The 12,198-nt window shown below is 36.1% G+C and overlaps 1 protein-coding gene and 1 long non-coding RNA gene across 2 annotated transcripts; both read right to left on the bottom strand.

Annotated features, from left to right (window-relative positions):
• Positions 1–2,788: 2,788 nt before the first annotated feature.
• Positions 2,789–11,217, bottom strand: LOC148869520 (AmmeMemoRadiSam system protein B). Its single transcript, XM_088973911.1, has 8 exons — positions 10,964–11,217; positions 8,433–8,517; positions 8,263–8,331; positions 6,144–6,256; positions 5,356–5,467; positions 5,137–5,280; positions 3,253–3,427; positions 2,789–3,109 (listed from the first exon to the last, which is right to left on the bottom strand). Exons 1-8 carry the CDS (start codon positions 11,013–11,015, stop codon positions 2,984–2,986), a joined length of 876 nt encoding a protein of 291 aa, XP_088830037.1. The 5' UTR covers positions 11,016–11,217; the 3' UTR covers positions 2,789–2,983.
• On the bottom strand, positions 3,955–4,295 carry LOC148869521 (uncharacterized). The gene is made up of 2 exons (XR_016108267.1): positions 4,193–4,295; positions 3,955–4,082 (listed from the first exon to the last, which is right to left on the bottom strand). It is a non-coding gene; the product is annotated as an uncharacterized LOC148869521 (long non-coding RNA).
• Positions 11,218–12,198: the final 981 nt, after the last annotated feature.

Genomic DNA, 12,198 nt, shown 5'->3' on the forward strand with positions numbered 1-12,198 from the left:
TAATTAACCTTAGAGTCTTATTGGTAGAAAGGAATGAGAAAAAAAAAAAATTCTCGAATTATTCCTATCTTGTTTGTTTACCGTATTTTGGGATGAAAAAGAAGAGGGACGCGGGATCCAAAACTAAGTGAGTGGGTCGCACCAAAACATTATCACCCCGGTGAGAAAAGAAAAAACTAAGAAAAATTTTCGGGCAATTGCTGGTCGCACCAACATTACCACCCTCGGTCCTCTTGTCCTCCCAATTAGTGAGCAGCTTCTCTTCTTTGCAACTCTAGTGGCGAAGAAGCTGTTCAATGCAAAGGTGAACAAATAAGCAACCTGATCATCCATGCCAGGGAAAATAGCTCTGAGATGATTGAGCAGAGGCGTAGAATCGGCCGACGAAGGAGACGACGACAAGGCAGCAGAGATGGGCCTAGGGGGAGAGAATCGAATCGGAGAAGTAGAAGAGGAGCAACTGATTCTCTTAGAAGAAGAAACAAGGGTCGTTGTTGGCATGTCCTCAAAGAAAGATCTCTTGCCGCACACTATGGCAGACATGTGTGATTCAAAGCTTTTTGGTTCATCACAATCAAAGTTTGGTTTCTCAACTTTTTCTTCTCTCCAGGTTTCGCTTTCGCTTTAGCCCTCTGCCTCTCTCTCCTTGAACGGATGCCTTCCGTATTTATAAGCGATAAACACCTAAGCGGTGCCTTGTCATGGGTTAATTCGACTCGCTAGTCAACTCAATACCGAGTTACTGAGAAACGTTTTAACTTGTCATCAATCTGGACTATTAGGTTTTGGTCAACCACATAAATTCAATTGATTGGACGGCTTCGATTGATTATGAATTTCAAGTAAATCTGGGTCTAATGCCTAATGAGAAGAGATGGGTTTGGGCTTCTGGGCCCAAATTTGCCGCCTATCATTCTTTGTTTGGTGTAGATGCTAATACCTAATAGGGGTGTTTTTGTTCCGGTCCGGTCCAGATGGGCCGTGTAAGCCCAAATAAAGTATCATATATGGTTCGGTCCATTTTGGCAGTCTATACCATATTACCATATAATGAATACAAAATTTGTCTCATTTAAATTTTGTCATCCCAACATTTGAGGGGTGCAAGTTGTCATAAAAGTAAATTACATGCATTTTTATAATTTAGTATGATTTTTCTCCTATAAATTTTCTTGCAAAACAAACACTAGAAAATAGATTTTCTCATGAAAATTTTTTCAGCAAACAAACACATTATAACTAACTGAGAAAATAAAATTTCCTCTTCTCATCCCAACATTTCTCATCCCATCCTTTCTCAGTCCAATTTTCTCAGCAATCAAAGAGACCAGTGACTGGGTGGTTTTATAAAACATCGACTGGATCACCGTTTCTCCAATTAACTAGTCAATCAGCCAATTTTGATCGCTTTTTCTTGAATTGCAGGTTTTAGGTATAATCAAACTGGCCACGGATCCAAATCATGGTTCAACGGGTCCAACTGGCTGGTCCAGCCTAATTTTCACTTGTACCTAAATTTTTATAAATGAATGGAATCAGCCTTGTTGTTTTCAACTCAACTCACCCTTAATTCCAACTATTTGGGATCTACCACTTAACTCTTTGCTATGGCATTTTACAAAATTATTCATGATTTAAAAATCATTTTGGATTGACTGAGGTTTCATGTTGACTGCAAACTTAACCTTTCACCTTTAACTGGGCTTGGGACCAGCAGTATAAGATAATGCTATAAAATCTGCTTTTTTTATTGGGAAGTCTTTTATGAGATCAATGCAATGGATAATCTGTTGAAGAGAAGACCTCTTTAACTCCATATTGATATATTGTAAAGTTAACGGGGAGAGTTGCTATCATCCATTAATCTCCTGTCCCTTTATGGCAAGCATTTGGAAATGTTTTATTTTATTTTAATTTTTGTTTTTTGAGTGCAAATGGAACTTGCCAGCATAGGTGAATAGGTTATCTGATCTCATTACCTTTATGTGGCCTAAAAGAACTATAGTCATGTGGAATGTGCAGAAGCAATAATGATATGGACCATTATAAAAAAAAAAAAAAAGAAATACAAGAATTTTCTTGGAGAAGGAAAGAAGTGAGACATCAATAAAGCAATTCTGACTAGGTGATAAATTTGATTAAAATAGTGGATATCTTCTTCCCGTATTTTTTTGGTGATATATAAGGGAATTGAGTTGACGTGACAATTAGTTTTTCAAGAAAAAAATTGGTACCCTCTTGTTGGACACCTCATGAAGATTTTATCAAACTAAACTTGGATGGGAGCAACCAAGGTAATCTGGACCCTTGTAGAGTAGGGGGTGCTTTTAGAAATAAAGGTCATGCTGGTGTTTTGCTTTCAAGCCTAGGGGGTGTAGGAGACTCGATTAGGACTAAATTTCCTGCAGTAATTGAAGGGGTGTAGTCGTGTAGCTAGGTAAAATTTTGAACATGGACAAGCTAATTGTTGAAGGGATTCCAAGCTAGTGGCAGGTAGGTTACAGAAGATAAAATCTGTAATTTGGACTTATGGGGATAAAATGAAAGGATTTAAATGGCTAACTAGCTGCACGAGAATGAGGATACGATCATACAATTGGTTAGAAGATGGTGGATACTCTAATCATTGGCTTTAATGAGCTAGTTATGTGAAGGTTGCATCTTGCTCCTCTGTGAGATGTTTGTACTACTTATATATATTGATGCTTTTCTAATAACTTTGAAGTTACTTACAAAACTCTAGTATTGTACGTGAAAGTTGCCGTAAAACAGAACAAAACCATGAAACTAAGGGAGAAAGGTTAAAAAATTTGTTGCAAAAGAAATTGAAGTCAGCTTTTGCATCATGTCCCCAACCAGAAATCGACTTTCATATAAGTTCCTAGGGGCAAGCAATGAAACGAGAAACTACATAGTCGAAACACAGATTAAGTATACCAGCCCCTATAATTTCATCGAAATTAGATGATTAATTCTTACAACTTCAACCTTCCACCTTTGCAGCGGCAGATGCATAACTTACACTGCTATCTTTCATGGTTTTGCATTGGCTTGACTGCTCGTATCGTAGGAAATTAATCTTTATCTTTGTCGAACAGTTCCTCAACATCTGATGAATTAACATTTAGTTAAAAATAGAAAATGCTTGAGAGAAAAGAAAGGTTATAAAAAACTGCTAGCATATTTGAAAATATGTTTTTTTATTTTTTTTAATTTCTGTCCGTTAAGGAAAAAGAAAAAGTAGTAACTTACATGGAGAAAGACACTAATGGGATGTCGGCCACAAATTGTGTTGTCAAATTCTGACAGGTACTGTTTAAATTTATATGGGTCTCCTGTTTCTACGATTTCCATGCCCATCTTGTCCAAAGCTTCGATGGACTTGTAGATAGCCCCATATTTCCGGTCATAGTAGGTGTAATTGAATCTGGCACAAGCATGCGACTCAGAGGTTTAGAAGATTATAAGTTACCATCGTTTTAGTCAGTGGGATTTTCATGAGCCTGTAGAATTTTCACCAATCAGAATCTCCTAGTTAGGATCCTATCGTATTTGTATGGCAGGTCTGTTCACTACAATGTTGTAAGACTCAGACTGGACGAAAAACTTAATGCTCCACGAGTCCCGGTTTTGCCGGTTAATTAGATGAATTGACTAAACATACTCGGGAGGAGGGTCCATGGTGCTTGTTTGCTGATAACATGTACTAATTAATAAAACTAATTAAAGGTTAATGCATAATTAATTTTATGGATACCTTAGTAACAAGAGGTAGGAGAAAACAGAGCATATGCTGTGCAAATTTAATAATAATAGGAGCACAGATTGAGGTGCAGTTAGGGTTAGAAACCAAGAGATAAATCAATGTGACCTTTTCTGTTATCTTGGTTTGATAATTCATAACCAAGAGATAAAATCAAAGTTTTCAAGTCACCAAGGTGAGGTTAGGCTAGGGGGAGCACCTTGTTAACTAGTTGAATCGCCTAGGCAATGGAATTTCTTACATAGAAACATGAATCTTAGGGTAATTCCCAAGGTTCCATAGCAACCAGCAACCATCTTTCATTGGCAATTACTACAAACTTCATGAAAAAGTATAAGATTCATATTAAAAATATAGAAAATTAACATATTTATGAAGAAAAAGAATAAAGAAAAGAAAAATTAAAAAATATAGGGTTTGAGTACCTACTTTTGTCTAGGAAAAGGGAAAAAAGGGGTGGAAGGAGGAGCCGAAGAAGAATGTGTTGTTGATGATGATGATAAAGATAAAGAATCTGTTGATTGGACAGGATTTTAAGCTCCTTCCCTGCCCATTGATTTAGATCAAGTTTTTGAAGGTTCAAGACAGCACACACCAACATGTGTTGATTGAACCCTAATAAATAAGAAAATAATAAAAAGAAATTGATATATGCACCCAAAAAAAATCAACATTTTAGTTTATATTTATTTAATTATTATAATATAAAAGTTTTTCAAAGAAACATGTATAAAATAGGTAGGTGATTAATCAAGGCAACCATCCATGAGCAGTGCCTTGTTGCCAAGGTTACCTTGACAACTATGTGTTGCTCATAAATTAGACTAGGATGGGAATATGGAGGGATGTATCCAAAGTCTTATGTAATAGACAAAATTTAATAAAACAGTTGTAAGGCCAGCAATTCTGTATGGAGCAGAGTGTTGAGTGATCAAGAACAGGGCCCATATGATCGACCCCATATAGTTAGGATGGGGCTTAGATGATGATAATGAACTATTTAGTGAGATGGTAACTGCAGTTTGGCAAATTATTACTGGTATCATGCATTATAAGCCCAGGGTTGATGGTACCTTGAGTAACATGACACATACCAAAGACATGGCAGGTAATTTATTCATAAGAACACATAAAAAAAGGCCTAAAAAAGAGGAAGCCTTTAAAACACCCATGCATCTACCCCACCTATACAATAAAAGTTTTCAAGAAAACAACTTCCCAATTTTTACAGCAAATGTTACCTTTTAGCATATCAATGCTGATATATTAATGTTATTATTGTTGTTATTATTACAGAAGCATCTAGCAAGAAAAGCATAAAAAATAACAAAAATTAAATAATGTTTAAGGGTGGATAAGTTTGAGATGCATACCGAGATCCCCAGTGGCAGAAATCTGAAGACACAGAAAAAAAATTCTTTGGGTCATCTACATATTTAGCTAGCAACCTTCCATACATGGCCTCATTTTCTGAATTTACAGCACCAACCAAAATAGGTACAATTTTTACGGGGTAACTGCAAGAGATGACTAAAAATTAGACACAGTCGTGAATAAGTACAGAATAAAAGCTTAATCTATAATAAGATTACCCATGAAATACTTTAGCAAGATAAGGCAAGTGCATCTCCATGCTGTGTTCTGCCTCATCTACTCGAAGATCCATAAGTTCAAACTTTCCTGTTGCCTGTAGCTCCTCATTGACTGGTAACCCAAGAACAATGTGTACGTGAGTTTTCCTTCAGTTTATTGAAGGACAATATGAACAACAGGAGATAAAATTATGGTACACTCTCCAACAATATCAAGAAGCAATATCATTGTAATCTCAAACCTATTTGGACTACCAAGAAATTGAATATGATACAGCTTTTATCACCCTCAACTTTCTCCTGTTAACCAACTTTACAGGAATCAAGATGTTTTTTTTTTTGATAGATCAGGCATCAAGATGTTCTCATATTTTCGTATTTAATGTCAATTAGTCTTGCAGCTATGCTTGCCAATTTTCATTATGAAACAACATAATGCCTTCAGTACAAAAATATTTCCATGAAAAAAATCAAGATAAGAAGTCTTTTTAGAAAAGAAAAATAAAGTATGTTCTTAAAGCATTAGGAAAATCAAATAATTACAGGAAAATAAAGGTACACTCTAGGGAAATGCAAGGAACAAAGGAACAACATATTAAAGATACATGTCTGCTTGGCAAAAATTACCCAAGGGTGTGAGAATTAAAAGAATGTCCAAAGCATTTTGAAAAGCAAGATAAAGGGAAAAAGTCCTGTGAACTTTATCAATCTCAAAAATGTGGTAAATTTTATCAAAGTTTGTAAATAGTACATAATTCATCCATAAAAAAAAGATAAAATTGCAATACCTTCCAAATCAGTTGGCAGGTCTCCCAAAGGCGTCTTGTAAACTGTGGCCCTTGAAAGAGCACATTTTGGAGTGTAATAGTGGTGAGAAGGACCAAGAAGGAACACCCGAGAACTGAAAATTTATGTCTGGTAACATATTAGCAATACAAAGAGAGCAATTACCGCTGTTCTCTCATTACACTAGCATGGACAACACACAGTTACAAAAAGCCTGCTATATTGTAAGATTGGAATGTGATGGGGCAATGTTAATGAAAAGAAAATCAAATGCATAGGGTATTTAAATAGCACCAACGTTCCCATTTTTGTGACTATTCTAGATATAGGATTTCATAAAAATGCTAAAAGAAAAGATTACATAGACATATGGCCATGTTAAAATGTAAACAAAGAAACCACTCAACTATGAAAAACCATGGAGGAAGGCCAAAATCACCCTCATCTTTGGTTCAAAAAAAAATACAAAGAAAAATCTTTTAGATCAAGATGGGGATATTATTCCATAATATAGACTCTTTTTTTATCAATAACAGAAATGATATAGGCTCATGTTACCCAGTAATATAATGGCACAAATAAATTTCTCTCCTCTCTGCACCAAAAGATACCAGGCCTCTCCATGGAACCAAATTGGCTGTGTTCCCACTGCCCTTGGTGGAGCAGGCATTTCCGTTCTCCAATTTTCTGGTTGTGCAGAGCTGCTCTGCACAAGAATAGGCAGGCAGCACAATATTGAACAATAGCCTCCTACATACAACCATTACCTGTATCACCATCCAAATTCCATACTTTATTCTTTTTTTTTTTTTTTTGATTTCTTTTGAAGGGCTACACAATGGAGGGTAGCCCATCCCCCAACCCAGGTGCAGGTGGGATTCGATCCCAAGTCTCCACTATGACCAGCAGGAGACCCTACCAACCCACTAGTTGGCACCTTGCAATACCATACTTTCTTCCTAATGTGTCCAGTACAAAAATCAACCCATCCACCAATAGGTACTCTGAATATTGCCCACTGGTATTTTAATTAAAATAAATAAATAAAACCCAAACAGGTTAAACAACTCTTCAGTGCCACCTATTGCAAAACTTCAGATTTAAGACTTACCATGGTATTTCGTTTTTATGCTGTTTGCAGTTGTTCCTTTCAGTCCTATCCATTGAACCGAAGAGGTTCTCTCTTTTTTATAACGTATTAATAAATTCCCTTGATTGTGTTAACGAAGAAAAGGTTAAATGACCCTTATTAACAAAGTGTGCTTTATATAGCTCAACACTTGACAACTTCAAAAGAAAAAGTAGCTTAATCCTAAATCAATAACCTTCACTTTTATTAATTACAAACATAAAAAATACATACAATTTCTTAGAGATAAAACCTTTATCTCTCACCACCCCTTGTTTTGCTAAAGCATCAGCCATGCTATTACCCAACCTTTGTGCCCCTTGATACCTTACTGCCATCTCCCTATTTAGCCACTTAATTTTACTGAGTTCATTTCGATAAGAAATTTTGTCCTTTGTTTTTTGTCACTTTAGATGGATTTCTAGAAGCTGAATAGAGAGTTTGACTTTTTGGCTAAATCTGTGGTGGGGAGGGATTTACAAAAGCATTGAGGAGAGCCATCCTTTGTTTATTTTAATGAAAGTCGTCCTTTCCTCAAAAAAAAAAAAAAAAAAAAGTCCATAGAGCAGCTTTACCATCCTCAGCCATTTTATTACCAGGCATGAATCTCCTTCAGCCGTTCTAAAACAATGTGCATCATCAAACAACGAAACACATTAAAATGATTAATAACCATGTCCATCTTTAAGCATATCTGGAAAACAAACACACAATCAATGATATATGAAAATTGCTGAGCAGTAAAATGCTAAGAAAGAAAGCCTCTTGGATGTACTACCCAGTTCCCCAAATCCATAGGCAACATGGAAGCTCATCATCCACCAAATGCTAAATTAGAAATACACTCTGTCTATGCACCATGACAAATTGACAGGGCAACCTCAATACAGTAACAAGTTAAGAAAAGGTGATAAAAGCCGCACCCACCCAGAGAGAGAGGGGGAGAGAGAGAGAGAGAGAGTTGGAGGAGTAGAAGAAAGTAGAAAACTTACATGTTTGTAGGATCTATGTTGCCAAATGCATATGCTGCTGCACGACCTGAGTATGAATAACCAGCATGCCTGGCATTTAAATGACACCATAAGGGCAAGGAATGCCTCAACAATTCGGGCATGTTACTAATTCTGAAACATAATGGTGAGGACCGCTCAGAATCACTTACGGGGCAATAACACCTCTTACATCAGGAGATTTAGCCAGACCAGTTTCTCTGAGCCATCCATCAAGCTCTTCTCCTAGTTTGTTTGCTATAAAGTAAAATGAAAGTGTTAGAAGCACTCCTGAGAATACTAGGACACAAATTTCAAAAGAAAAACAGGAGAACAAAAAAAACTGAGGTGAACATATAACAGGATTTTTAATTTTTTTTCCTCTAGATGATTTTTTTCCCTTGAGAGAATATTGTTGATAAAAGACATAACTAAAGAAGGTCGAAACCAGCTTTGTCTTGGAAAAAATCTATATTAAAAGTAGAACATGTAAAACATTTTGCAAATTTGGATTTTTCTATGAATTATATATGAAGTCTTTTCAGAAATAGTATAAATGGCAAGGTTCAAAGTATCGATACGCATCGTCCGATATGTATCGTGCCGACGGCTTACCGATACACCCCTCCAGAGGTTGTATCGAGTCAGCCACCGGTTCAGAGGGTAGCCGGGCCTTAAACCGACCCCTCTGAACCAGTTTTGAAAAAAAAACAAATAAAAGTAAAAAAAATGTACCAACACAGGCCGATACGCCCTACCCGTGTCGATATTTGGAACCTTGATAAATGGTAAAGATATCCTCTAGCTGAGAGAAATCTGAATGTGTCAAGAGAAACACATTAAGAAAAATTATGCATATGGAAACTAGTCTATATACATTATTTCTTGTTTAACAACAAACTCTCCCTGCATATCCCAATTTGCCCTGTTATCAGTCAGCACTTCTATGTCATAACTTAGATTCAGTAATATAATAGATGCATGCAGACCTGCTTTTAGTTATTCTCAAGCTTAATAAAATTATATTTCCATCCTTCATATATGTACTCTGCATTCTGAAAAAAAGAATTTATCCAATAAAAAGAAAGATACTAAAGAAATATAAAATAAACTTCATTGCAGGCACTTATTTTTATATATCATCACCAAAGCACAAAAAAAAAAAAAAAAGAACCTTGTATATGCCATTCAGATTCTATTGTGGAGTATCTTTGTAAAATGACCTGATAATTCAGGATTGAGGAGGAGACTTTAAGGCTAGAGAACATAAAGCAATAATTTTTTTCTTCATCATGTTGTTTCAATAGGTCCCATTTTCAAGTTCCCATGAAAACAATAATGAGATGAAGAAGAAAGCTCAATGATGCATTATTATTGTGTTAAAGATTATACATGAAGTCATGTTTTTTTTTTCCTCAGAGCTATCATTGCCCCATCTTTTCTATCATCTTCCAAGGAATCCAAGAGCACAACACATTATTGCTTATTTAAATACTGCTTTTAAAGGCCATTGCTTGGTGCAATGGTAAAATCTCAGGCCAAAAGTCATAAGAACCTGGGTTCAAATCTGAGAGTAGACACTTTGTGCAAAAGAAATTAGGTCAGTATCAAGTCTATCCCTCCTAAGACCTATTTAGAAAGGACTATTATTAGGTAATTACACTCTAAGGAGTACATGTAAGTCCCAGTCATCATCCCTTATCCTATTGTAGGCAGACAACAAAGCAAATATCCTAGTCGTCTCCAAGTTGTTCTGTAACATCTTTTAGAGCCCTAGTATGAAGATCCAAACTTGATAAATTATTCATTTTATGCTGGGTTCCTCTACTCCATTTCTTGAATTTTCCTTGAGACAAGGAACTGCTTTTGATGTTCCAATTGACCAACTTGTTTTTCATAATTTTCATAGGTCATAACCTCCTTTCCTATCAGAAGAGCAATCTTGTACAACTACAAAAGTGACTTCTTAGGACTATTATTTTCCATTTGTTTTTCACAGGTGATGCTTGCTTTACTTTCAAACTTCAAGCCTACCAGTAAATACAAATCCGTGAAGAGAGGTGCAATACCGAGCATCAGCACAAACCAAAACTTTACAAAATCGCATTCTCTTGCAATCTCCCAAGTGATCTCAGAGAGCATAGCCATGACCTTGTAGTTATCAAGTACTGCATCTCAAGTAATCCCATAGGCTTATGTAAACCATATAAGCTTAACAGCTCTCTATAAATTAATTCTCCAAGAACACTTACACCACACAAGCTACGACATGGATGTTAGTTTTCCCAATCTCAAAAAGTTTGACCATCGTCCAGTGTAATCAAATTCAAAGGACTAAATTGAGAGTCAATATTTCAGGTAAACAACACATTATCTCCTTTTTGGCGCTAAATTTTTTCCTTTTCTCTCCTACCAATAAAAGAATCCATCTCAAATAAATTCTCCAACTCCAACAACCTATCCCACTGAAATTTTCACATATGGACCCACAAACGTCTCAAGAATCATCCTAAACACCAAAAAAGGACATAGACGCAGAAACAAAACAGTTTCAATGATCAATCCAAATTCCAAAACACATCATAGGTAAGCCCTACTCAAACATTACAAAGACAAACAAACCTTTAGAAGAAATAAGTTGTGAAACTAAAGAGTAAAGACACCGAGAAGATACTTATGAAACTCGAAATTGGGACTGGCTTACCGTTATCGGTGTACCATGATCCTGCATGAGATGCTCGTCTAATTTTCTCCATTAACACAAAAATTCGACAGAAGAGATCAGACAGAAACCCTAATCGAAGCTCCTCCCTGTGAAGATTAGGAACAAACCAAACTGTGTAAAACTTCTGCCTGAACTCGTAGGCTCAAGCCACCAGCATCTTTTAAAGGAGATGGTGGTGATGGAATCTCTTCTCCAAACCTTTTCGTTTGACAAATCACATGTACTATATTTGTGCTCTATTGTTTTTGGTGAATTCTTAACTTCTTACCGTACACGTGGCCAAGAAACTTCCAAATTCAATATTAATGATCTGGAGTAAACATGGAGAGCTGAGTTTGAACGGTTGAGATGGATGAATTAGGATCAAAGGGTAGTCACAGAGTGAGATACATAGAGTACGATGAACGCTGGATTCATGAGATATTGTCAACTTTTCTTGATACGTTTCGTTTGGTTATGCGTTCTTCTTTTCTCCTAGTTTCGAGGTGCGTAAGCTGTACGCACTTTCAAATTTTAATAATCGGGTAGTTGATCCAACGAAATGGATCATGTGGACCCATTATCACCAGGTCGGTGGGCTGTGTTTGATTTGAAAGAAAAGGTTGGGAAAGGAAGGGAAATGTAAGGAAATCATTACGTTTTCTTATGTTGGCTCCATTATCACTGGTTTGGTTGGAGAAAATCAAACTATTTTTTTAAGCCAAAATTAAACTATTTTATTACAAACTAAGGGGATGTTTGGAATCATGGCCGTTTTTCAAAAAAATGGTGCCATGTTGGATGACATAGGCATTTCAATAAACACCCATGTATCTCATTGTTTGGTTCAGCCGATTATTAAAAAATTGGGCATGTGGATCTCACCAATACATGAAAACTCATGCATTGGTGAACCATTTCCCCCAACGGTTGATTGATGTATATTCTATGTGGTGCTTACCCGTTAGCACATACATGAAAAACGGTGATGAAAATCACCTTACCAAACAGAATAGTATTACTCACTACCTATATGGTAGAAGCATTTTTTGTGAAAAATGGGTCTTAGAAATATTGACATTTTTTCTTGAAAATCGGTCCCGAAAAACGCCCACACTTCCAAACACCATGTAAATTGGACCACGTCATTCTATTAGATTTTGGTCTGGTTTTTAATATGGCTTGCGATATTTTATTGGGTTTTATCTAATTAGAAAGTCTAAATAACATGTATA

This window comes from Nelumbo lutea, chromosome 2, assembly GCF_056320005.1.
Source record: "Nelumbo lutea isolate HS-2025 chromosome 2, American lotus-T2T, whole genome shotgun sequence".
Classification (NCBI taxonomy): Eukaryota; Viridiplantae; Streptophyta; class Magnoliopsida; order Proteales; family Nelumbonaceae; genus Nelumbo; species Nelumbo lutea.

Excerpts from the sequence above, each read along its gene's own strand:
- LOC148869520 (XM_088973911.1), bottom strand. The coding sequence starts at position 11,015 with ATGGAGAAAATTAGACGAGCATCTCATGCAGGATCATGGTACACCGAT. Across the intron at positions 8,332-8,432 it reads GTAAGAGGTGTTATTGCCCC|GCATGCTGGTTATTCATACT; the intron begins GTAAGTGATTCT and ends TTTAAATGCCAG. Across the intron at positions 3,428-5,136 it reads TTCTGCCACTGGGGATCTCG|ATTCAATTACACCTACTATG; the intron begins GTATGCATCTCA and ends TGCTTGTGCCAG.